Here is a 23,234-nt window from a genome sequence, read left to right on the forward strand (position 1 = left end):
ATTATTATTTTTAAATGAATTGTATTTGAATTTTTATCTTATTTTCTAATATAGAAAAATATCAATACATAAACCCATATAAGCAAAAGCTCTTTGGAGTCTTCAAAAATATTTTAGAGTAGAAAGGAGTCCTAAAACCAAAACTTGAGAGATGCTAGAAGCCAAAAGGCAAACAGCGGGAACAATGTGTTTCCAGCTAGGATAAGTGAAGTGTAACACGGTGAGGGTGGGGAGGGAATGAAATGCTAGATACTAAATTCAGTTTTAGATAGAATTCCAAGCTTTTTGTAAAAGTTAATAATTGAGAAGAAATGTAGTATTTAAGGTTTTTAGACTAACCTACATATTTACATTTCCAATATCTTCATTTCTTCCTGTGAATCTGAGTTACCATCTGGTTCATTTCCTGACAACCCTAAGAATTTCTTTTGGTATTTCTTGCAAGACAGGTCTGCTTTCTACACATTCTCTGTCTTTGCATAGAAATGTATTTATTTCGCAATCATTTTTTTTGAATGATAGCTTTGCTAATCACATAACTATTCAGAGACAGTTATTTTTCTTTCAGAACTTTGGATACACCATCCCACTACATTCTGGCCTCCAGTATCTCTGATGAGAAGGCAGCCATTAATTATACTGATGCTCCACTATACATAGGACAGAGCTGTTTCTCTTGCTGCATTTAAGATTTTCTCTTTTAACAGACAGACTATGCAGGTGTGGGTTTCTTTGTTATCCTCCAGAGGTTCACTGAACTTCTGGATGTGCAGTTTAAAGTTTTCCATCAAAACTGAAAAGTTTCTCAAAAGGCTACTGTCTTTATCTTTCTCTCTTTTGGGACTCCCATTACACATATGTGTATGCTTGATGCTTTCCACAGACCTCTGAAGCTCTGCTCATTTTTCTTCAATCGTTTTTCTGTTTTTCAAACTGATTCACATCTATTGGTCTATCTTTACATTTACTGATTCTTTTTATTAGCATCTCAAAACTGCTATTGAGTCCTTCCAGTGAATTTTTCATTTCAGGTATTGTTTTCTTCAAGTCCAGAACTTCCATTTGATTTTTTTTTTTAAATTTTTACTTTGGAATAAATTTAGATTTATAGAAAAAGTTGCAAAAAACAGTAGAGAGAGTTGCTGTAAACACTTTATCCAGCTTCAACTAATGTTAATATCTTGGAAAACCATGGTTTATTTCTCAAAAGTAGGAAATTAACATTGGTACAAAACTGCCAAAAGAAATAAATTAACATTTGGTACAAAATGATAATTTATTGTTTTCATTCAAATTTCATCAGTTTCTCCATGAATGTCCTTTTTCTGTTTCAGGATCCAATTCAGGATACCACATTGCATTTAGTCCTCATTTCTCCTTGGTCTCCTCTGATCCGGAATAATCTCACAGTTTTTCCTTGTTTTTCATGATCTTGACAGTTTCCCAGAGTACTCGTCAGGTGCTCTTGTAGAATAAGCCTGTTTCACTTTGCTGTTTTCTCATGATCAGACTCTGGTTTTAAGTTCTGGGAAAGAATACTACAGAAGTGAAGCATCCTCTCATGACATCATATCTAGGGGTGGTTCGTTTTTTGTTGCTGTTACTATTTTACTGTTATTAATAATTTTTATGAATCTCCATTTGTTGACTTGCTGTTGTTATAGTTTCCTTTAATTATTTAAACATGGTTTCCTTTAGCTCTTTTAACATATTTATGATAGTTGATTTGAAGTCTTTACTAAATCCAACATTTGGGAACACTGAAAGACAATTTTTTTTTTTTTACTGCTTTCCCCCCTGTGCACAAGTCACACTTTCCTAATTCCTTAGTTGCTTGTAATTTTGTTGTTAAGTCTAGAGATTTTATATACTGTATTGTGACAACTCTGTATGCTTATTCTTTTCCCCCTTAAAGGCACTGTTACTGTTTTTGTTTAATATCATGCCTGGACTATATATGTGAAATCTGTCTCCTTGTGGTATGCAGTCACTATCTCTGCACAGTCTTGTTTTAAATATATTCTGGTTTTTATTTTTAAGCCTGGCTTCCTAGGGGTTGCCCCTTTACATAACTTAATGACCAACTTGTAATCGGATGAAGGTTTTGCTCAAACATCTCAAGTCAATAAGGCCCCCACCTCTGTCAATGGATATGTATTTGGGTAGGGGAGCCAGCTCACTTGAACTTCAGCCTGTTTTCAAGTTTGCTCCAGGCTTATCTTTCCTTTCAAGTTTACTAGGAGCACGCACGCAACTCCAGGGTAGGGCAAAATTATATAAATACCTTGTTGGGCTTTCTCAGGTCATTCCTGTACTTACATGTAATGTCATCCAGGAATATGTTTGCCCCAAACTGTACTGCAATCCCAAGCTCCTTGAGCTGAGCTACAGGCCTTCCCTTGCACCTGTGAAAATTTGTACCCATAGACAATGCCACTGGGCATCACCATCCAAAGAGCTGAGCTGAGCCCTCTTCAAGCTGAGGTTTTGATGGCCTACTTCTTGCTGGCAGAACCACCATGCAAACCAACTGGGACAGAGTAGGGTAGAACAGCATGACACTTTTCCAAGTTTTATTCCATCAGCCTTTAGTCAATCTCCAGAGTACTGAAATGCTTGCTTTTAGAAAAGTAATGAAAAATAAAAATTCTACTGTAATGTCCATACTGTTTGGACCAGTAATCTCAGTTCTATAAAAACTATCCTAAGGAAATAACCCAAAATAGAAAGAAGGCTGTATAAGGCATGTTCCTACAATGTTATTCCTCTCTTACAGCCTTCCTTACAGCTAGGTAGAGCCATGTTCTTATCAACTCAATGAGAGTGAAGAGACACCACACCACTTCCTATCAGCTCCTTAATAGCAGACTACCTGAACCTTCTCTTTCCTCTTCCCACAGGCTGAGTATGGATGGATTGGTAGCAATGCACAAACAACCATGGCAGGTGGATCTTTGTCTCACTTTGTGGAATGGAATCACTTCACCAGCTGGTACATGTTTCCAGGCTATTGTATGACAACAAAATAAAATGTTATCTAATTACTAAGTAACATTATAATTCCATGTTTTAAGTAACACATTCCAAAAAGCTGCAAAATTAAATGTACCCATTTATTACAAACTATGTTAAAATATGTATAAAAAACATGACAGATACATAAAAAACACTCATGATTGTATGATTATGAACAATTACTCCTTTTCAAATTTTCAACACTACTGTTTAAATCTGATGATTTTAAAAGTTGAAATTGTTGAATTAAATTATATGCAATTTAAGAATTTTATCCAAGTCCACTTTCATACCGACATAAAACATGGATCCTGATCTGAAATCCAGCAATTGTATTCTTTCTTTAACAAATGAAGACTTATCTATTTGTGTTACTTAAGGGCACTAGCCAGCAGCCTTAAGCAAATAAGACTGACTCCATATAATTAAATAAACTTTTTCTACTTAAAAAAAATAATACCTTTTTGTTTCTTATGTTATATATGCATTTTCAGAGAAAGCCTCAATGCAAGCACATGCACTGGAACCTGACCTAACAAGAAGCCTTATGCCTTTTCTTACCCCAACAACTTACCTCCTAAAAATCTTTAAGAAGGATGAGAGCTGGCCCCATGATAAAAGCTTAGCTTTCACAATTAAAGTTCTCATCCTACAAAAACCAGGAAACTAAAACAGCCCAGTCCAAAGAACAACAACAAAAAAATAGAGCTGCTAAAAGTTTGCTGTTCTCTCATATCTAAAACCATACAACCTCTCTAAAAATGCAGCTAATTTATATAGTATATTGATATTCCAATTCTCTTAAAAATTACAGGTTTGACTAGAGGAAGTATATAGAACCCACAATATACAACTACAAATTTGTCTAAAAAATGTTAAACACACACACACACACCACACACACACACACACACGAGTGGCCTTGACTCCCTCTAATAAAGTATCATTATTTCTAGAGCAACACCATCCAATGAGAAAATCCCTAGCCACTCATGGCTACATAGTACTTGAAATGATGCTGGTCAGAATGGAGATGTGCTCTCCAAAAATACATAAAATAGCCCTGGCCAGTGAGGCTCAGTTGGTTGGAGGGTCACCCCATAACCAAAAGGTCTCGGGTTCGATCCCCGATCAGGGCACATATGAGAGGCCAACCAATTGATGTTTCTCTCACATCTATGTATGTTTCTCTCCCTCCCCCACGCCAAGCAATGAAAAAAATCCTCAGATGAAAATAAAAAACATGTATGAAATATATCATTAACATCTTTAATATTAATTGCATGTTAAATTAATATTTCAGATATATCTGGTTAAATAAAATATATTTAAACTAATTTCACCTGTTTTATTCTACTACTGTAAATGTGGCCACAATGAAATTTAAGTTACATATGTGGCTCACACTGTATTTCAATTGGATATCACTGATGTTATATCTGAAAAGCCAGTCCGGTTTCTAACAAGCAAAATTTTATAACCTTTTTTTTTTGTTTAGTACTCTCTAGTGCATATTTTTCTCCTAAAAACAAAGAGGGTATATAGACCTAGTAATATGTTCCACGGGGTTTAGGACAACACACACCCCAGGGGATATCCAGAGACCTGTTATAAAGTCCTGAAGGGTTGGAAACCTGTCCCTCATTCTGACCACGTCATTAACATTAGCCAACTTCATATGAGGGGAACTAAATACAAATATGTACCCTTCAAGAGGCTCTCCAAAAATCCTTTAGTCATCGAAGAATTAACAGTGGCCATCTTGAGATGGCATAAGATACTATGAGACAGAAGTGACCAGATGCCACGCAGAGCATGAGGTGACACTACAGAAGGAGAACCTAGGAGGGAGTGTGAATAGAGCAGAGAGTTGGACGAAGTAGAACTGGGTCACAGATAGGACTTCATAAAGGTCTGATGAACTCTTATACTTGTAGATTATCTACTTCATGTGAATCACTGGGCCCAGCCAGATAAAGCGTCCACTTTTTAAAGGCTCATAGTCCAATCAAACTGAAGTCAGGACAGATCAGTGTACAAGGGGAGCTGTCTTAAGAGTTAATCCTGGGCTATAACCTAAGGACTGAAATCATGGTTAAAAAAGTCAAATCAGTAGACAAAATGCTGCAGCTAAGTGAACTCAGGAGGCAAGAAAGGTTAAATGGGATTCCAGGTATTCTGGAAGTAGATGAAGAACCCCTTGAAATTCTGTACCCATTTCTGCATGGTGTGTATGTGAAAGCACCCACAGCCATCAACACATTCTGAGGCAGTGGTCTCAACACTTTGTAATGCATGTATTTTATAAATTATAGCAGGTCCTCAAACAACATAATTTGATTATGTTAACACGATGCCATATTTTATCTTAATTAGCCTATGGCAGAATTGGTTTCATTATGTGATGTTTCACCATAGTTCCAAAAACCTATGGACAGGTGAAGTCTTATAGTACATACATACACTTTTGTGCACTCAATGCAACACAGATAAAACTAAGATCTAAAAACAATAAGGTTAAAAATAAATAAATGTACATAAAAGTTCTAAAATTTTATTTTCATAGTATTAATGGCTTTTCTTGATTAGCCCATTTGAATCCTGCTCTAAGGTATTCTAACACTTAAAAAAAAAAAGAAATTTAAAAACACTGGTTATAGGAAAATGAAAGGTGAAAGCCTTGTCAACATTACTAAAACTACACCTCAAATGGAAATGAGTTGTGGCCAACCACAAAAATCCTTGAAGTCACTTCCCAAAAGTTTTTCTGAAAATGAATTTGGAGTATTTTCACTAAAAATCAAATGAAAATGAAAATGTTGGTTCTATACATTCCAGGTAAATTATGTTTTGCTTTTATCTTCAAATTGTCCTCTTCTATGTTACTATGATAAGCCACCAAAAAAATCCTTTTACATGTTTGTAAAATATGAATTCTCTTTTAAAATATAAAGATTTTAGAAAAACTATCTAAAATGGGACCTGCTTTCCATTTCTCTCACTATGAAATTTGAGTTAATATTACATAAATAAAAACATGTGCTTGAGGGGGAGAGACGGGGCTACCCGCTTTGTCGGCACCAGTGCTCCCGTGGCGACACGCAGAGCTTCTCCAGTCGTTCACTTTCCAGGGTTTTCAGCATGAAATTTTTCCTCCGATTCCACATTTACAGTCTAGAATAACATCTACCCCATTGTTTTTCTTTTACCCTATATTAAATATAAAATGAGATAATTAGTGATAATTTGTTATTGACAACTATTCCACACAACTTATTAAAATGAAAAGGATCTTTATCAAATTAGTATATTGAAGACAGAAAGCTTACATGTGAAATATTTTGTTAATAGAATTTCAGTATTTTAAATTATTTATTCCCATGGTTTACAGCACTAAAGAGACTAACACTTGCCAGATAAAGGTTTAGCAGTTTAGGTAGTTCCTTAAAAATAAGGCAAAAAAAGTGGAAATTTGCCACAAATAGGACAAAATGTTCATTATCAGTATAAAACAATTCAAAAAACTGATTCAAAATATACTAAGTTATCAAAAGAAAAACAGGCAATGTATATAGATAAGCCATATAAAAACATCAGCCCCGCAACCCAGTACAACCGAGAGGAGTTCTGGTCAGACAGAGAGAGAGAGAGAGATCTGAGTACAAATCCCTGAAACACCAGTTACAGCTGTGTTCCTTTGAGCAACTTTTCTAAGCCTCAGTGCATTCTTAAATAAGATTACATAAATTCAGAAATTAAGATAGCTCCCAACAGCACAGAAGGCAGCTCAGAAGGGTATGAAGATTAAGGAGGAATTTTGGTACACTGGTGGGGAGTCAGTGGGACTATAAAATGAAATTATAAGGAAACAATCTGCGATTCATAACAAAGAGAACTATGATGACATGTGATCAGACATGATAAGCATGAAACTAAAAGAGTAATTTTCCTTTATTTTTCCTGTATGGAACACCCCCTACATATGCACAATTCAGACACAGCAGTGAGTAGGATAAATATGATCCACACTTCCTGACTATACTACGGTGGCAGGGCTGAGGTAAGGTAGGCACCAGCCAGGCAGAAGCGACAAAAATCAAGTTAGTGGTGTGTGCCATAAACAAAACAAGAGCACAGATGGGGGAGGAGCTCTATCATAAATAGGATGGTCAAGGAAGGTTCCTCTGCAGAGTAGACTGAAGCTTGAAGGACAAGGAGGCCTTGGGAAAATCTTGAGTCTCAGGGAAAAGAGCAAGTGCCGAGTCAAAGAGGGACCCAAACCTGGCATGTTCACAGACAGCAGGAGGACCACGATGAAAGGGAACGAGACCGGCAAGTTAGCAGGGATCATAGTATGTGGGATTGTATCATGAAGAGGAGTTTGGATTTTATTTTCACTGTGATAAGTATCCACTGATGTTTTCACGAGAGTGGCATAATCCTAACTGCATTTTAAAAATTACTTTGTGGAATCTATTAAGATTCCTAATGGTAGGTAGCTATTGCAGCAGGCCAAACATGCCCTGAACTAGGTCGGAATGATATAGCACTAGTAGCGGCAGAATCAAGCAGAATTCCAGTTTCATCTCACTTCTTTGAAACCAAGCACAAAGTATCCTCTAGCTTTCCCAGTTCCACCTGCCACCAATGAACTATCCTAATGAGAACATGTATCAAGTGTACGGTAATTTATGAATTTACATAGCTGTTTCCCACTGGACCAAACTCCAAGAATGAAGGCTGGAAACATGTCTTTATTTATCTCTGATATGAACTAGCAGAGTGCCTGGCACATAAAAGTACCCAGTAAATGTCTTCTGATTCAAAGAATGAACAAATACATTTTAAACCATCAAAGCCATTTGTGTTAGTTTCCTAGGGCAAGGAGTGGCTTAAAACAACAGACCTTATATCCTTCAGAAAAATTAACTCAAAATGGATCATAGACCTAAATTTAAAATACAAAACTAGCCCCGGCCAGTGTAGCTCAGTGGTTAGAGCACTGTCCAGTAACTGAAGGGTTGCAGGGTCAGTTCCTGATCAGGGCACATACCTAGGTTGCGGGTTCATCCCAGGTCCAGGTGCAAGAGCAAGTGACCCTGGCCTGGGCGCAGATCCCTGGTCTGGGTGCAGATCCCTGGCCTGGGTGCATACAAAGGCAACCAATCGATGTGAGAGAAGCATCAATGTTTATCTCCCCTTCCCCTCTCCCTTCTCTCTGTCTCTAAAAAAAGCAAATGAAAATGTCCTCAGGGGAGGATTTAAAAAAATTAAAATACAAAATTATAAAACTCCTAGAAGAAAAATTAGCGAAAGGTCTAGATGACCTTGCATACGGTGATGACTTTTTAGATAGAACACCAAAGGCACAGTCCATGGAAAAAAAAAATTTATAAGCTGGATTTCATTAAGATTAGAAACTTATGTTCTGTGAAAGATAACATCAAGAGAATGAGAAGACAGGCCACAGGCAGGGAGAAAATACTTGCAAAAGGCATACCTGATAAGGCACTGTTATCCAAAATATACAAAGAACTCTCAAAGTTAAACAAGAAAACAAACAACTCAATTAAAAAGTGGGCCAAAGACCTTAACACACACCTCTTTGAAGATGATACAGATGGCAAATAACCATATGAAAAGATGCTCCATATCAGATGTCATCAGGTAAAGGCAAATTAAAACAATGATACCTGTTAGAATGACTAAAATCCAGAACACTGACAATAAAATGTTGGCGGGAATGTAGACCAACAGGAATTCTCATTTATCGCTGGTGCAGATGCAAAATGGTGCAGCCACTCTGGGAGGGTGGTTTCTTACTCTTGGTAGTTTCTTATCAAACTAAAACTACTTTTACCCAAATGATCTTAGAATCACACTCCTTTACTATTTACCCAAAGGAGCTGAAAACATTATGTCTACACAAAAACCTGTAGGCAGCTGTTTGTAGTTTTTCATAATTGTCAAAACTTGGAGGTGACCAAGATGTTCTTCAGTAGGTGACTGGATAAATAAAGTGTGGTACAGCACAATGGAATAATAGTTCTAAAACAAATGAGCTATGAAGCCATGAAAAGACACGGAGGAACCTTAAATGCATATTACTAAGTGAAAGAAGCCAATCTGGAAAGTCAATACACCATATGATTCCAACTATATGGCATTCTGGAAAAGACAAAACTATGAGACAGTAAAAAAAGAAAAAAAAATTAGTTGCTAGAGATGAGCAGGAAGGGAGGGAATAATCAGGCAGAGCACAGAGCATTTTTAGGGCAGTGAAAATATTCTGTATCGTATTATAATGATGGATACATGCACACCAAGAATTCTTAAAGCACGCAATCACTAAGGAAAAAGAGGGGCACTGTCCTCCTTTCCTTAGGAGTTAGCTTATGTGTGCCATGACAAAAACAGGTTGAAAACTGCTGCATTATTCATCTATCCAAACTCATAGAATATCCAAAACAAGAGTGAAGCCTAATGTAGTGTATGGGATTTGCATGATTGATATACCAAGGTAGGTTCACTTATTGTAACAAGCCAAACCACTCTGGGTGTGTGTGTGTGTGTGTGTGCGTGCACATGCATAATTTTGCTGTTAACCTAAAACTTCCTCCACAAATTAGTGTGTTTTTTTTAAAAGTTTTCTTCTTAGAATAACTTTGTAGTTTAAAATAATATGTTCACTATGAACAATTCAGCCAGCAAGAAGTAAAATGAAGTTTAAAATCTCACAAAAAAAAATTTCACTACCTGCCCTTTCATGCCTAGTAAACACATAAAAGGCTACAGAGTAAATTCTCTGTATATCAGAATATTGTTTTATTCCCCAAAGTGAAAAAACCTTATCTTAAAGTTAATTTTTTTTCCCAAACAATAAGAGAAAGGTTATTTAGAAAGTCAAAGAGGTAGAATAAATGGGCTCAGGAAACAAGTGACAAAGCAAAAGAAGACTCCTTGGAGCTTGGGAGAGAGGAAGGTAAAGGTAAGGTGCCAGCGGGGAAGGAGGAGAGAGGGAAAAAGTGTGGGCTGGGAGAAAGAGTACTCTTAAGAGTTCATTTTAAAGTATAGGTGAAATAAAAGGTTATTTCTGTGACTTACACATAAATCAAATTTTAACCAATAAAATGGTAGCTTCCCAACTGGTCTATTATACTTTCAATAAGGGTTTTCCTTTATCTCTGATTTTATTGGGTTGGCCAAAAAGTCTTTTGGTTTTCCCATAAGATGGCTCTAGTAGTGCTTAGTATCTTTAACTTCATTTGAAACAATTTTGTTAGAGTGTACTGTGACAGCTGTCATATCACCATGCATCAAAAAAATTATCAGAATTGGTGAATTTTTGTTGTAGGCCATTTTAATGTTGAAGATGGAAGAGAATATGCAACATTTTTGGCATATTATGTTGTATTATTTCAAGGAAGATAAAAACAAAACAGAAATGCAAAAAAAGATTGTGCAGTGTATGGAGAAAGTGCTTGTGACTGATCAAACATGTCAAAAGTGGTTTGCAAAATAATTGTGCTGGATATTTCTCGCTGGACAGTGCTCCATGGTTGGGTAGACCAGCTGAAGTTGATAGCAATCAAAGAGAGACATTGAAAACAATCAATGTTATACCACATGGAGAGATAGCCAACATACTCAAAATATCCAAATCAGTGGAGTTACTGGTGAAAAATGTGTCTTTCATTTAGGAAAAACATTAAATGGACTTTTTGGCCAACCCTATACTTTAAGTAGAAGTAACTCAGACATTTTTAAAATTGAGTGTATATGTGCTCTAACTAGTTCAAATAATCACTAGTCTATAAAAGATTGTAAATGAATTAAAGACCTGTCTACTCAAAGACATAATGTTCACTAAAGAAGATTGCTACCCAAGAAAGTCCTTAGAGCAATTCTTTTATAAGGAAGCAGGAGCTATATTTTTAAAAAGCAACAGATTCCAGTTGGAAGAACTAGGTTTAAAGCTGTAACCCTTCCACTTCTAACTGTGAGATTTTAGAGAAATCACTTAATTTTAATGAGTCTCAACATTAAATCTTTAAATGTTGAAGATGAATTAAGTTACTGATAAGGTCCCTTTTCAAGCATTACTATTATAGTTATATTTCCAATGAAGCCTTAGACTATGGAGATCCAGGATTAGAAACAATCAAAAACCAAAAAAATAATGGATGTATAAGGTACTATTTCTGTGTATGTATGGAGAATGGTAAACTACAGCAACACTGTTTACCTTAATACACAAGGTGGGTACAGTAAAACCAATGGTCCACAAAGTGGGTCATGCGTATGTACCATGGGAAATACATGTGCACAGAGAGTTCACAGAGAATTGATAAGTAGGTTGTCAACTTCCATATGCACACTTTTCTAAAACCATTCTGCTGACACAAGTCAGTTTTCATTTATCTCCTCTCCCATTTTATCTCTCCCCCTCTGGTACTTCATAAAAGAAAACTGCAATTCTCAACAATTCTTGAAAATTACTGGGAAACTGGGATCTAATAACATCTGAGGAGCTAAAAGGAGAGTTCAAAATACTCATGTTGAGAAAGTTAATCATTCTGCACACTGGGCACCAAATTTTTTTCACGTCAAGGAGCCACCAATTCTTCCATGAAAACTTAGGGAGAACTAAATCCAAATGCTGCCTGAGAAAGCTTTAAAAATAATTTCAACTGTGGATTACTTTCTTGTCAACTCAGAAGAACAGGTGATATTTCTAAAACAAAATACTTTTTACTACCATCTACTAAATCTGTGAATGAGATTTCTCAATACTTTCACTATTAAAGTAAAAAAGGAAAATGCAGAACCCCATCCTTTCTAGTAATATTTATAAATGAATACAATATTTAGAAAATAATTTAAAATAAGTGCATTTCCAGTAAAGTGTTACTGTTTTATTTAATACTTATTAAATTTTATAATTCACATGTTGTTTTGATTGTCTACTGACAATTATCGCTGTATTGATAACTCAGTACAAAATAAATTTGACACAGCCTTATGGACAGAAGAAATTTTAAATACTTTAAATTATAATTGTTTTTGCCCAGAACTCAGAAGAACTAAGTGACACTGCTGAAATAAAGCACTATTTATTCCCATCGATTAAATTCACGAATGAAGTTACATTTTTTTATAGGAAAGTATGATGGTATAACTGATAAAATGCTTTCCAATATAACAGGATACATTAGGATAATACGTAAACATAACAAAATAGAAAACAAAAGAGTTCAGAGAAAAATAAGGAATGTAAAATTTCTGTTAAACTTAAAAGCTTTTCACATGTTTTAAAAAAATAAAGGGCGATATTAAACTTAAAATTTTCTTGGATATCTCTTAAATCATGATTAAGTTGTACACCAAACATTACACTATTTACAAATACTAAAACTGAAAGGAAAAATTCTAGACATATGAGAAAGTATATAGTTTTCTATTTGTTTGGTTTTCAAGTTCTTGGAAAGGATATATAAGCAAAACGTTTGAGAACTTTTGTACTAAAAGTCAGAATATTTGAAAACCCATGTAGTGAAAGTCAGAACACACCATCAGTCCTAACCTTCCTTCTAAGATAGTGTCTACTGGACATCCAGACCTGAGTGTTCCCCAGACACTTGAACTCAACATATTTAAAGTAAATGCATTATCTACTACTCCCTGTCCTTCCGCATACACAAAAGAAAACCAAAACCCACCCGCTCTTCCTATCTATACTTTTGTTACTAGCTTAATGATCTAACTGGTCTCCCAAATTAAAGTGACAATTTTTTCCCCTCCCAAATCAAAACAATTCCTAGGACCCACTCCTAACTTTCTCTTTTCCTTCCACTGCTGCCATTATTCAAGATCTCTTCACCAGCTGTCATCAAATAGCTCTTCTTCAAAACAACTATACTTAAATTCACTTCTGACACCTTTATAATTATCAGAGCTACACAAAAATGCCTTTCATGCATATAACTCAGTTATCCAAACAGTTACAGAATCATGAAGTTGGAAGGAACCACAAGAGTTCACCCTCTTGTCAATATCCTTCTCCAAATATCTTTCAAGCTGTTGACTCAACCACTGATTAGGAATTTATAATCTCATGAGGCAAACCCACTCTCTCTGTACATCTCCATCAGAGATCTGGGCCCAAAATCAAACTGCCTAACTTTTTCTAGGATTATTGTGGCTTAAAAGGAAGTTCATGTTTAAAAAAAAAATTGGTAAAGTTACACAAAATTTTAAACAGTTAAAAATTACTTATGATTTCACCATCCAAAAATCGCTTCAGTTAGAATTCTGAAACAGATCTTTCTTTTTCTCTCTGCAAGCATATATGATGTCTAGATATGTACAATTTTGTGATTTATTTTTAAACACAATTTTTATTTTTCTATTTATGTTGTAAGCAATTCCCCATACAATTAGTCTTCAAATACTTCAAAATATTTAGTGAATACATAATATAGAAATATTAAAATTTATTTAGTCATTTGTAAACTATATTATTACATATCCTTTAAATTCTTCAAAGCATTTTTGTGGTTATATAATATAGAAATACTATGTACTCACAATAAAACTATAATTTAAACATTTGTAAATTATTGTTTCTGACTTTTCACAGTGATAAATAAGTGATGAACACCCTTGAAGATTAATCTTTGTCTACATTTCTGGTTATTTGCTCAGGAGATTCCCAAAAGTAAGTTATTAGGCAAAAGTACTAATTTTCTAAGTATTAATATTTTGATTCAATTGCCATATTGCTTTTCATAAAACTTTCAATTTATATCCCTATTAACATTGCATAAGTATAGTCATCAAACTATACACTTTTTAAAACTATATCAGAAAGCAAAAATGATTATCATTTTTTTACATGAATTTCTTTGATTAGTAGTATGGTTAAACACAAGATCTCCCTCTCTATTTCCTTATTATTTCTACCTACTGATCCTTATTCTATCATCTGAGGTAACATCCTTTTCCCATGAGGTAAAAAGTAGAAGAGAATGCACAGGCTTTGAGGTGAAAATGACCCAGAGTTAATCCACTTCTACAACCTACTTGTGTTACCTTGGATAAGTAACAACTTTAAGCCTTTATCTTCTCCTGTACATCAGCAACTGCCCTCACAAAACGGGAAGTGGATAGAGCAATTGAGAACATACATAAAGGCATGCTCTCCCTGGACCTCACTGGTGCCTTCCCCGCTTCTTTCCTCAGGTGTGTATATCTGCGGTCTTTTTCCTAAGCTCTAAGGTTCTCAGGAGACTTGCAACCAGGGGAGCAGTGACAGCTCATCCTGGACTGTCCCCCTGCATCTGTCCCCAAGGGCCCCTTTCTGCCTCTGTAACTTGTTTCCTGAGTCCACACAGCCCAGCTGGCTCACTTCTTCTGCTTGTGTGACTCTAAAATTTAGGCCAAGAGAGCTCTCTGAGCAGCCCACTCTAATCTTCTCTTGGATTGTACTTTCACACTGTATGCTTAATAAACTTCCTCTTGTGCTAGGAAAAACACAACAACATACAACCAATCAAAATCTTAACTAATCCTCTCCTTCCTCCCATTCACTCGGCAGTCCTTCTGATACTGGAAGACAGCAAAGCTCTATCCTCTCTCACCAACCACTACCCCACCTCCATTCCCAAACCTCCTGGCCCAAATCCAAAGTCTTCTTTTCTCCAGATTACAAATGTTTCCATTTTCTTCAGTTACCTATCAACAATGTGTTTCAAATCACCTCTCCACCCTAGTCACTCTCTTCAGAGTATGATCTAGCTGCTGCTCATCCTCCTAGAACATGACACTGAAAACAAGTACTCCAGATGTAATTTGAAAAGACTAGAGTGAAGGTTATCACTTCAAATAATCACCTCGAATCATCAAATTTGTATTTTTAATCCCGATCCATAGCTGACAAGATCTATGATCCATAAACCTGAAAGTGTAACTGTATTCTACTCACCTTCATGGAGGAGCCAGGCCGGTTTTAAAGGGAGGCTGTGAAACATGAGGCCTTTCTTGAATATCACTTACGGAGTTTCTTAAAGGTTAAAAACATCGGGACTTCCGGCAAGATGGAGGAATAGGTGGACGCACCATACCTCCTCACACAACCAAGATTAGAACAACAATAATTTACAGACAGAATAACACCCAGAACTGTCAGAGGATTTATCTGAATGGAAGTCGGGCAGCCAAGAAGCTGAAGTAGACCCGTATATCCAGACTGGTAGGAGACAACAAGCCGGGTGGGCGCGGGGCTGGCACGGGTCGGCGGCGCATGGAGGTCGGGGAAAATTTGGCACGAAATCGGCCCAACAGCCATCTGGGGTGCAAGAACGCAGCGGTGATCCCTGAGTACGCAAGCTGCAGCTGGCAGCAGCGATTGTGGACCAGGGCAGAGCTCGCAGCCCAGGATCCCAGAGAAGGGTCTGAGCCCAGGAGAACGGAACTACTGCCATTGTTCCCGTCCTGGCTCCCGCCCCCGCCCCTGCCCCCACATATAACGTCACAATCTAGCAACTGGGGTGCCCACCCCGGTGAGCACCTAAGGCTCCGCCCCCCACCGTAACAAGAGCGACCAGACCAGAAAAAAAAAAGGAGGGACAGGGAAAGCCATGTTTCCAACAGAACAGATCAGTCCCCCAGGATTCATCCTTTTGAGCGACCACGAAATAGCCAATCTATCAGATGCGCAGTTCAAAACACTGGTGATCAAAAAGCTCACGGAATTGGTTGATTTTGGGTGCAATTTAAATGAAAGGATGCAAGTTACGATAAAAGAGATGCAGGAAGATACACGGAGGAGAGCCAACAGTGAAAGGAAGGAATCTGAGTCTCAAAACAATAGAGTGGACCAGAAGGAAGATAGAATCAACTAAGCAGGAAAGCATGATGAAATAAGAATTCAAAAAATCGAGGAAAAGCTTAAGAGCATCCAGGACATCTTTAAACGTTCCAGCATCTGAATTATAGGGGTACCAGAATGGGAAGGGGAAAAGCAACAGATTGAGCACGTATTTGAACAAATAATAAAGAACTTCCCCAATCTGGCAAAGGGAACAGTCTTCCAAGAAATCCAAGAAGCTGAGAGCCCCAAAGAAGTTGGACCCAAGAAGAAGCACACCAAGGCACATCATAATTACATTAGCCAAAGTAAAAACGAAGGAGAGAATCCTAGAAGCAGCAAGAGTTAAGGGGACAGTCACCTACAAAGGAGATCCCATCAGACTATCAGCTGATTTCTCCAAAGAGACCCTGCAGGCAAGAAGGGGCTGGAAAGAAATATTCCAAGTCATGAAAGACAAGGACCTACATCCCAGAATACTCTATCCAGCAAAGCTCTCATTTAGAATGGAAGGGAAGATAAAGTGCTTTTCAGATAAGGTCAAGTTAAAGGACTTCATCATCACCAAGCCCTTATTTTATGAAATGCTAAAGGGACTTATCTAAGAAAAGAAGATAAAGAAAAGACATGTATAGTAAAAGGACAGCAAACTCACAATTATTAACAACCACACCTAAAGCCAAACCAAAAGAAACTAAGTAAACAACTAGAATAGGAACAGAACCACAGAAATGGAGGACACATGGAGGGCTAGCAGCAGGGGGGTGGGAGGAGGAGAGACGGGGGAAAGGTATAGAGAATAAGTAGCACAGAATGTAGGTTGAAAATAGATAGGGGGAGGGCAAGGATAGTACGGGAAATGTAGAAGCTAAAGAACTCATAAGTATGACACATGGACATGAACTAAAGGGGGGGAACGTGGGTGGGAGAGGGGGTACAGGGTGGAGGGGAGAGAAGGGGGGAAATGGGACAACTGTAATAGCATAATCAATAAAATATATTTTTAAAAAAAGGTTAAAAACATCAATTATAGCATTTGTCATGTAGGAAGTACTCAATAAATGGAAACAAATATTACTGAAGCCAAGACTACTGCATCTTTACTGAGAACCTTCTGCCTAGTACTCTATACGGTCCTGAGCTCGAGTTTGGTCTGCTCAAAACTTCGAGGAATACAGTAGGCTATGCTGAAACTAAGTTATCCAATTATCAATTTACTTTTCCCTTAAATGCTGCCCTGTACTATTTCATCCTCTCCTCCCTCTAGCTATTATCTTCAAAACACAAAGAGCCATCCCTACCAGTAGGTGGAGGTATAGAGCAGTAAATCAGAATTCCTATTCAAAACTAAGCAGGAGACATTTCTGATGTCAACCACAAGATCAGTGCAGAGGTTCCTTAGGAAGGGTACCTGCCAGTAGCCAAAAGGAAGCTCTGAAAGCTTAGAAAGCTCATCTACAAATGTAGTTTTTTCCTCATATTGGCTTCCAGTGGGTAGAAGCCATGGGAGTGCTGCTAATCATCTTCCAATGCATAAAACAGGCGCACAGGAAAGAATTATATGGCCAAAATGTCAATAGTACCAAGAAACTTCACGAACCACTTTGGAGACACTTAATCGGTCACATCATCTTCTCCATTCACTGCACAAATCTTTTTGTGTGTGTGTGTGCGTGTTTCGGTTGCATTTTTAACTTTACTGAAATAATGAAACATAATATGCTCAAAATGTTATTTTCTTCCATCTTCAATATTAAAATGGCTGCACAAAAATTCACCAATTTTAATAAGTTTTTTTTAAATGCACGCTATTATAGCTGTCATAATACAACAACACACTTGTTTCAAATGAAGTACTAAGCACTACTAGAGCCATTGTACAGTACAGGGAAAAACATAATGAACTTTTGACCAACCCAACAGAAATGCCTACTTATGGTAACGTTCAGCTTCAGCTATGTGAAGCTTCCTCTAATTTACCCAGGAAATTTAGGTATACCTGTGTAATCTCATCACACCTTGATAACTCCAATGCAACAATTACATCACATATAATCATACCCTTTTCCCCACCACAATCCTGTAAGATTCTTGAAGGAGGAACCAACTTTTATCCAGGGACTTTGAATTGTTCTGGCACATATAGGACCTTCGTGATTTGTCATATCCTAAGAACACTGGTAAAGACAACACAGATGTACACTATAACTACATGTGAAAATGTTTATGTATAAAGAAAAACTTGGTTAGGTTGGCAGACTCAAGTGATTTTTTAAAAAACCACCAATTCTTTACCTCAGTTACCTAACTCAAGAAGCCTCATTCACAGTGTTCAATAAATACCTGTGGAATATTTGCTTTAAAAAGACACCAAAAGTGAACCCTAATATAAACTATGGACTATGGGTGATAATGACATGTCAATGTAGGTACAGCAATTTTAACAAATGTACCACTCTGGTGGGGGATGTTAATTACGATGGAGGCTATGCATGTTTGGGGTACTTGGAAAACCTTTGTACCTTCCCCCCAATTGTGCTGTAAGCTTCGAACTACTCTAAAAAAAAAAAACAACACAGGCTATTAGGAAAAAACACATAGGTGCTAAATTAGAAGTCAAATTTAGCTTCCTGTGGTATTAAAAGCACATGTAAACACATGTTAGATCCCAATATTTTGTTCAGTAATAATACATATTGCAGACTTATAATAAATTTTAAAAATTAAGCCTCAAACTTTAACCCAAGGAAGACTTGTTTCCAGTGTATGGAAAATCTGACCACAATAACCGCAGGTGCAGCGCATTGGCTTGCCATTAATATACTAAGCCAATTTCCAAACTTTGCTAAGTGCCTATATAGGCAAATCACTGTGGACACAATGGTGAACAACACAAGTTCTGTTCTCGCAATATTTTTTCCAAATAAGAACTTTATTCTGCAAGACAAATCTTTAAACCCAGCTATCAACAAGATATCCCAAAGTGGCAAAAACAAGTTTCTTTTATTATCTCTATTTTTCAAATAGTTAAAAAACTATTAACCATTTGAGAAAGTAGTACACGACCTGGTTTGCAACAAAAAGTTAATGCCTCATTTACTTGGCATCCTTGGGAGAGCTGATGTTCCACTTAAATGAATTTTCCAGATAATTCACACTTGTCCATTTAGTAATCAACATTTGAATTGTTTGGCATGGAAATCTTTCATTTTTTTTAAAGTACAAATCTTTAAACTTTAAGAAATAGGCTCTAATTACATTATTTTGACTAATAATTGTTGCACTGTGCAACACTCAAGCCTCTCCAGGGAAGTCCAACCTGAGGCCCAACAGAAAATCGTAAATTTACTTAAAATGTTATGAGGTTTTTTTTGTAATTACATGTCACAATGTATTTAATGTGTGGCCCAAGACAATTCTTCTTCCAGTGTGTGGGCCCAGAGAAACCAAAAGGTTGGACACTATATACCCAGCGTGCCTTTGTAAAAGTTAATGCCTTTTTTTCCCTGATCCCTGGCTTTTGGTGTGTCAGCTGTCGAGTTTTGCTGCTATTAGTGTGAACCTGACTCTAGCAGCCTCCTAGCCCACTTCAAATTTGCTACTACTTGGAAAACAAGTTTGTCAGAATTCTGCTTAAAACACACAGGTTGAAGATGGTTGCTCATAGTCTTGTATCTCCTGAATCTGTTAAAATCTATAGTTACAAGTTCCAAACCAAGTTTTGGATAAATAAGTTACTGCTATATCTTGATGAAAGTCCTTACCTTGTTTTCATATTTAAAATTGATGCTCAGAGACAACTTCATTACTTATTCACTCGTTCAACAATTGTTAAAGTATCACCATGAGCTAGGCTCCAATATTATGGTGAACTGAAAAAACTACTAGTTTTGAACATTTTAAAACAGAAAAACTCTAATACAAAACACTCATACTTAGTGCCTACAAAAACAAAAAAAAAACAGATGTTTTTTAAAGTCTTTTAAATGAAACTACAAACCACCTTAACTTTTTATAATGTCTGTAGCTTTCTTCAGACCTAGGAACTGAAGATCCAAGGACAAAGAAAGCTTTTAACTAAATATTTTATAGAGCTCTGAATAAGATTCCAAGATTTTTTACCTTTCCTCTTCTATTACAAATTCCCATCTAGCTAAAGAAATCACTACTAACATATATTTTGATATTAAATGATACAGTCTTGGTAATGATAAGCATGCCCATTTCACCATCATAGTAAGTTTAACATCATTTTAATGTTGAGCAACGTTGACTAGAAAAAAGTGTCAATTCAGGAACATTTCTGTCCAAATTTCCAAAAGTTCTAATATACTTCACTTTGGTGTATAGAAATTTTTCTTAAAATTTTAAGCATGGGTTAAATATGACGTGACTCTACATGATTTGCTTTAACTGCCACAATCATATTTCTTACATTCCATTACCCATTAACCTAAGGCTAGGAAATGAGTCCAGAAGGAGTCCAACTTAAAATTGGTCTCTATGGATTAATTAAGACATCAGGTAAAACCCCTGGCATCAGCTTCACTTGTTTGCATTCCCCTGAAATCTCCCTTCTCATTCACATTCTCCTCAGGGAGCATAAGTAACTATTAATGTTTTAGATTTTATAATTTATTAGTTATTGCTTTTATTATTTAGACTGGACCAGAAATGAGTATCAATCATGTGCCTGCTGATCTGAGAAAGTAAAATTAATATTTAGAAGTGAAAAAAGCTACTAGCATTAAAAACCTTCCATTACTACCATTAAAAACCTTTTCAGCAGTGTGTTAGTACCTCTTCAAAATTCATTTTGCAACCTAAAAATACTTTAAGCAATACTATAAAGGCAGATACTGCAGGGACTTTCAAAATAACGATGTACTGCTATTCAAAATGTCACTTAGCACTTTTTACAAGTTTGCACTGACCTTAATCGTACACCACTTTGTCCTATGAAAGAAGTCTGATTTTAAATAAAAACAATTCAGAGAGAAACCGCAATATAGGCTCTAGCTCTCTGTACAAGCAACTTAGGCAGAGAAGCAGATGACAAATATTTACCAGACACACCTGTTATTAGCAAAGTCTCTACCAGGTGCTCCACACCACCTGTTTAAAAAAAAACCCCAACACAGACCCTCTCTCGAGGTATTTACATTATAGCGAGAAAGTTATAAGAATAAATTAATATTAACCAACAGGAAAAATAAATATACGTGACTTAAAAGGTGATCATGAACATGTAACATTCTGGCAGCAGAAATAGAGAGCACTCAGTTCAAATGTAAACAAAACAAAATTCTTTTTGCCTCCCTATTTTAAATCTGGCAGTCAAAAGTAGCAAGAACGAAGAAGTGGGCCAACAGCAAAAAACAACAACAACAAAAAAACCCACGAAATTCTCAGGAGAAACTGGTATTGGACCACTCAAAACAAAGTCTGTGAGTGCTCATCATAGTTTCTCTCCTAAAATCTCATCAAATTAAAAGCAAAACTGACTCCTGGCTACCAACTTTGCGGAAACCGAAGCTTCAGGGAAACACTCTCGATATTTGTTTCTCTGATATCATTTAGGGTCCATCTACAGAATCGAAGGAGTCCGGAGAAGAGCAACAGGGAACCGGTCTATTGTTCAGAGAACCGCAGCACCAACTGAGCACCACGGGGCGCGCGGGAATTGGGGGAGGTGAGGCGCGAACTCGGCACAGGTGTGCGTGTGTGAGCGCGTGTAGGGGGACACAGGTGTGCTAGGGCCACAACTAAGGAGGAGAGGCCCAAGTTCCAGACCGAGACATCAAGAAAGGGAGAGAGGAAAAGTCATTATTGAGGCTTATACCTCTAAGGAAGGATGGTGGGGGATACTGGGGAGAGTCAAGGGTTTCCGGAGCCCGCCCCACTGGAGGCCAGAAACTGAGAGTGGACTGTCCCAACGATAAAAAAAAAAAAGAGCTCTCAAACAGAAGGGGCAGCCCAGAAAGCCCCAAACAATGAACGACGATAGGTCTTGGTGAACGGCGAGGACTGAGGTTGTCGCGGGGGTGAAGCCAGATGGGAAGAGGGAAACAAAGAGAGGAGCCCCAACTGTGAGCCCCCGCGGCGTCGGCAATTTACCTGTGATAGCTGCCGGGGATTGGGGCAGCCGAAGAGCGCGGAGCTGGAGCTGAAGCTGATGGCTCCTCGGCGGCTGAGGACGTGCTGGGGGACCGGCCTGTCCAGGGGCAGCACCGGCAGTTGGTAACATACTTCCATTGAATACGCCCGCCCTGCCCCGGCCGCCGGCCCCTGTGCTGGGAAGGGGCCGCGGCTGCGGGGCACCGGGCCGAGGCGGGGGCAGGGCTGGAGGGTGCCGACCCCGGGCCAGGAAGCCGCACTCACGCCTCCGCCACCCGAGCACTGCACCCGGGCCGCCGGCGGGAAGGCTCTTAGGCGGCCGCGGCTACAGTTAACAGGACCCGCGTACGCCCGGCTCCTGGATGCCAGTGGCGGCAGCACCGGCAAAGTCGGAAAGGTAACCCCACCGCCCCAGGGCTCTAATGCCGGGAGGAGCAGAGCAGGAGTGTTGCAAAAAGAGAGAGCTGGAGCCAAGATCCAGGGTGCGCCAGGACCAGGAGCAGCACCAGCTCGGGTCGCCGCCGCCGTTCTGCCCCTCCCCTCCCCTAGAGCCTGGCTTCACTCCTCCAGTGGCGCGAGCCGAGCGTAATTCACACTTTGCAGCCGCGGACCCTGCGCCAACCACGGCCGCCACCTCCGTGACGTCACGACGCCGCGGCGCAAGCCCCGCGCCCGTGCTGCCGCAGCGCCAGTAGAGACGGGTTAGCCGCGGAGGTTACGAACCGTCCTCCTCCTGTTCTGCACTTTGGAGCTGTGTCACCTTCCCTCGTGCTACACACCGCCCTCCTTCCCTACTAACCTCAATCCGCACCCACTCCAGCTGTCTCCCCAATCTGCTGCCCACCCAAGGCGCGTGCGCACGAGGCCCCGCCGAGTGGGGACATTCTCCTTATCACTAAACTCTGGCGTTCTAGAGTGCTGAGGGTGTGGGGTGGGTTCAGCCTGTGCGACAGTGCGACTCTAGCCTTGCGACCCCAGACTTCCAAAGCACCCAACTCAGTCGAATCGCTCAGCCCTGACCTCGGACTCACTACTGTGTTTTCCCTCCTCAAATTCCCATTCTTGGGCTTTGCTCTGGACCGCTGCGGCAGTGACGTCAGCAGGCCGCGCGGGCGCTAGGCTCCCGACTACGTCACTCCCAGCCCCCTGGCGGGGCCGGGGCTGTAGAGTTTTCCTGGCAGGTGCCGGCCCCGGGGCAGTCCCGGCCTAAGTGGAGAATTGGGGACCTGAGAAT

The 23,234-nt window shown here is 38.6% G+C and overlaps 1 protein-coding gene across 4 annotated transcripts in view; it reads right to left on the bottom strand.

Moving 5' to 3' along the window:
* The window catches only part of PDE7A (phosphodiesterase 7A), a 114,624-nt gene extending 91,625 nt beyond the window's left edge, over positions 1 to 22,999 (bottom strand). For 3 of the 4 annotated variants that reach the window (XR_004904367.1, XM_036031165.1, XM_028533624.2), the window contains exon 1: positions 22,001 to 22,998. Coding sequence is in view for 3 of the 4 variants with exons in the window: in XM_036031165.1 (XP_035887058.1) it covers positions 22,001 to 22,138 (138 nt within the window). In the remaining variant the exon portion in view is untranslated. Of the gene's footprint in view, positions 1 to 22,000 lie in introns of all 4 variants that reach the window. The other variant, XM_036031164.1, reaches the window with a different exon arrangement.
* Between the last annotated feature and the right edge of the window lie 235 nt (positions 23,000 to 23,234).

This window comes from Phyllostomus discolor, chromosome 7 (genome assembly GCF_004126475.2).
Source record: "Phyllostomus discolor isolate MPI-MPIP mPhyDis1 chromosome 7, mPhyDis1.pri.v3, whole genome shotgun sequence".
NCBI classification, from domain to species: Eukaryota; Metazoa; Chordata; class Mammalia; order Chiroptera; family Phyllostomidae; genus Phyllostomus; species Phyllostomus discolor.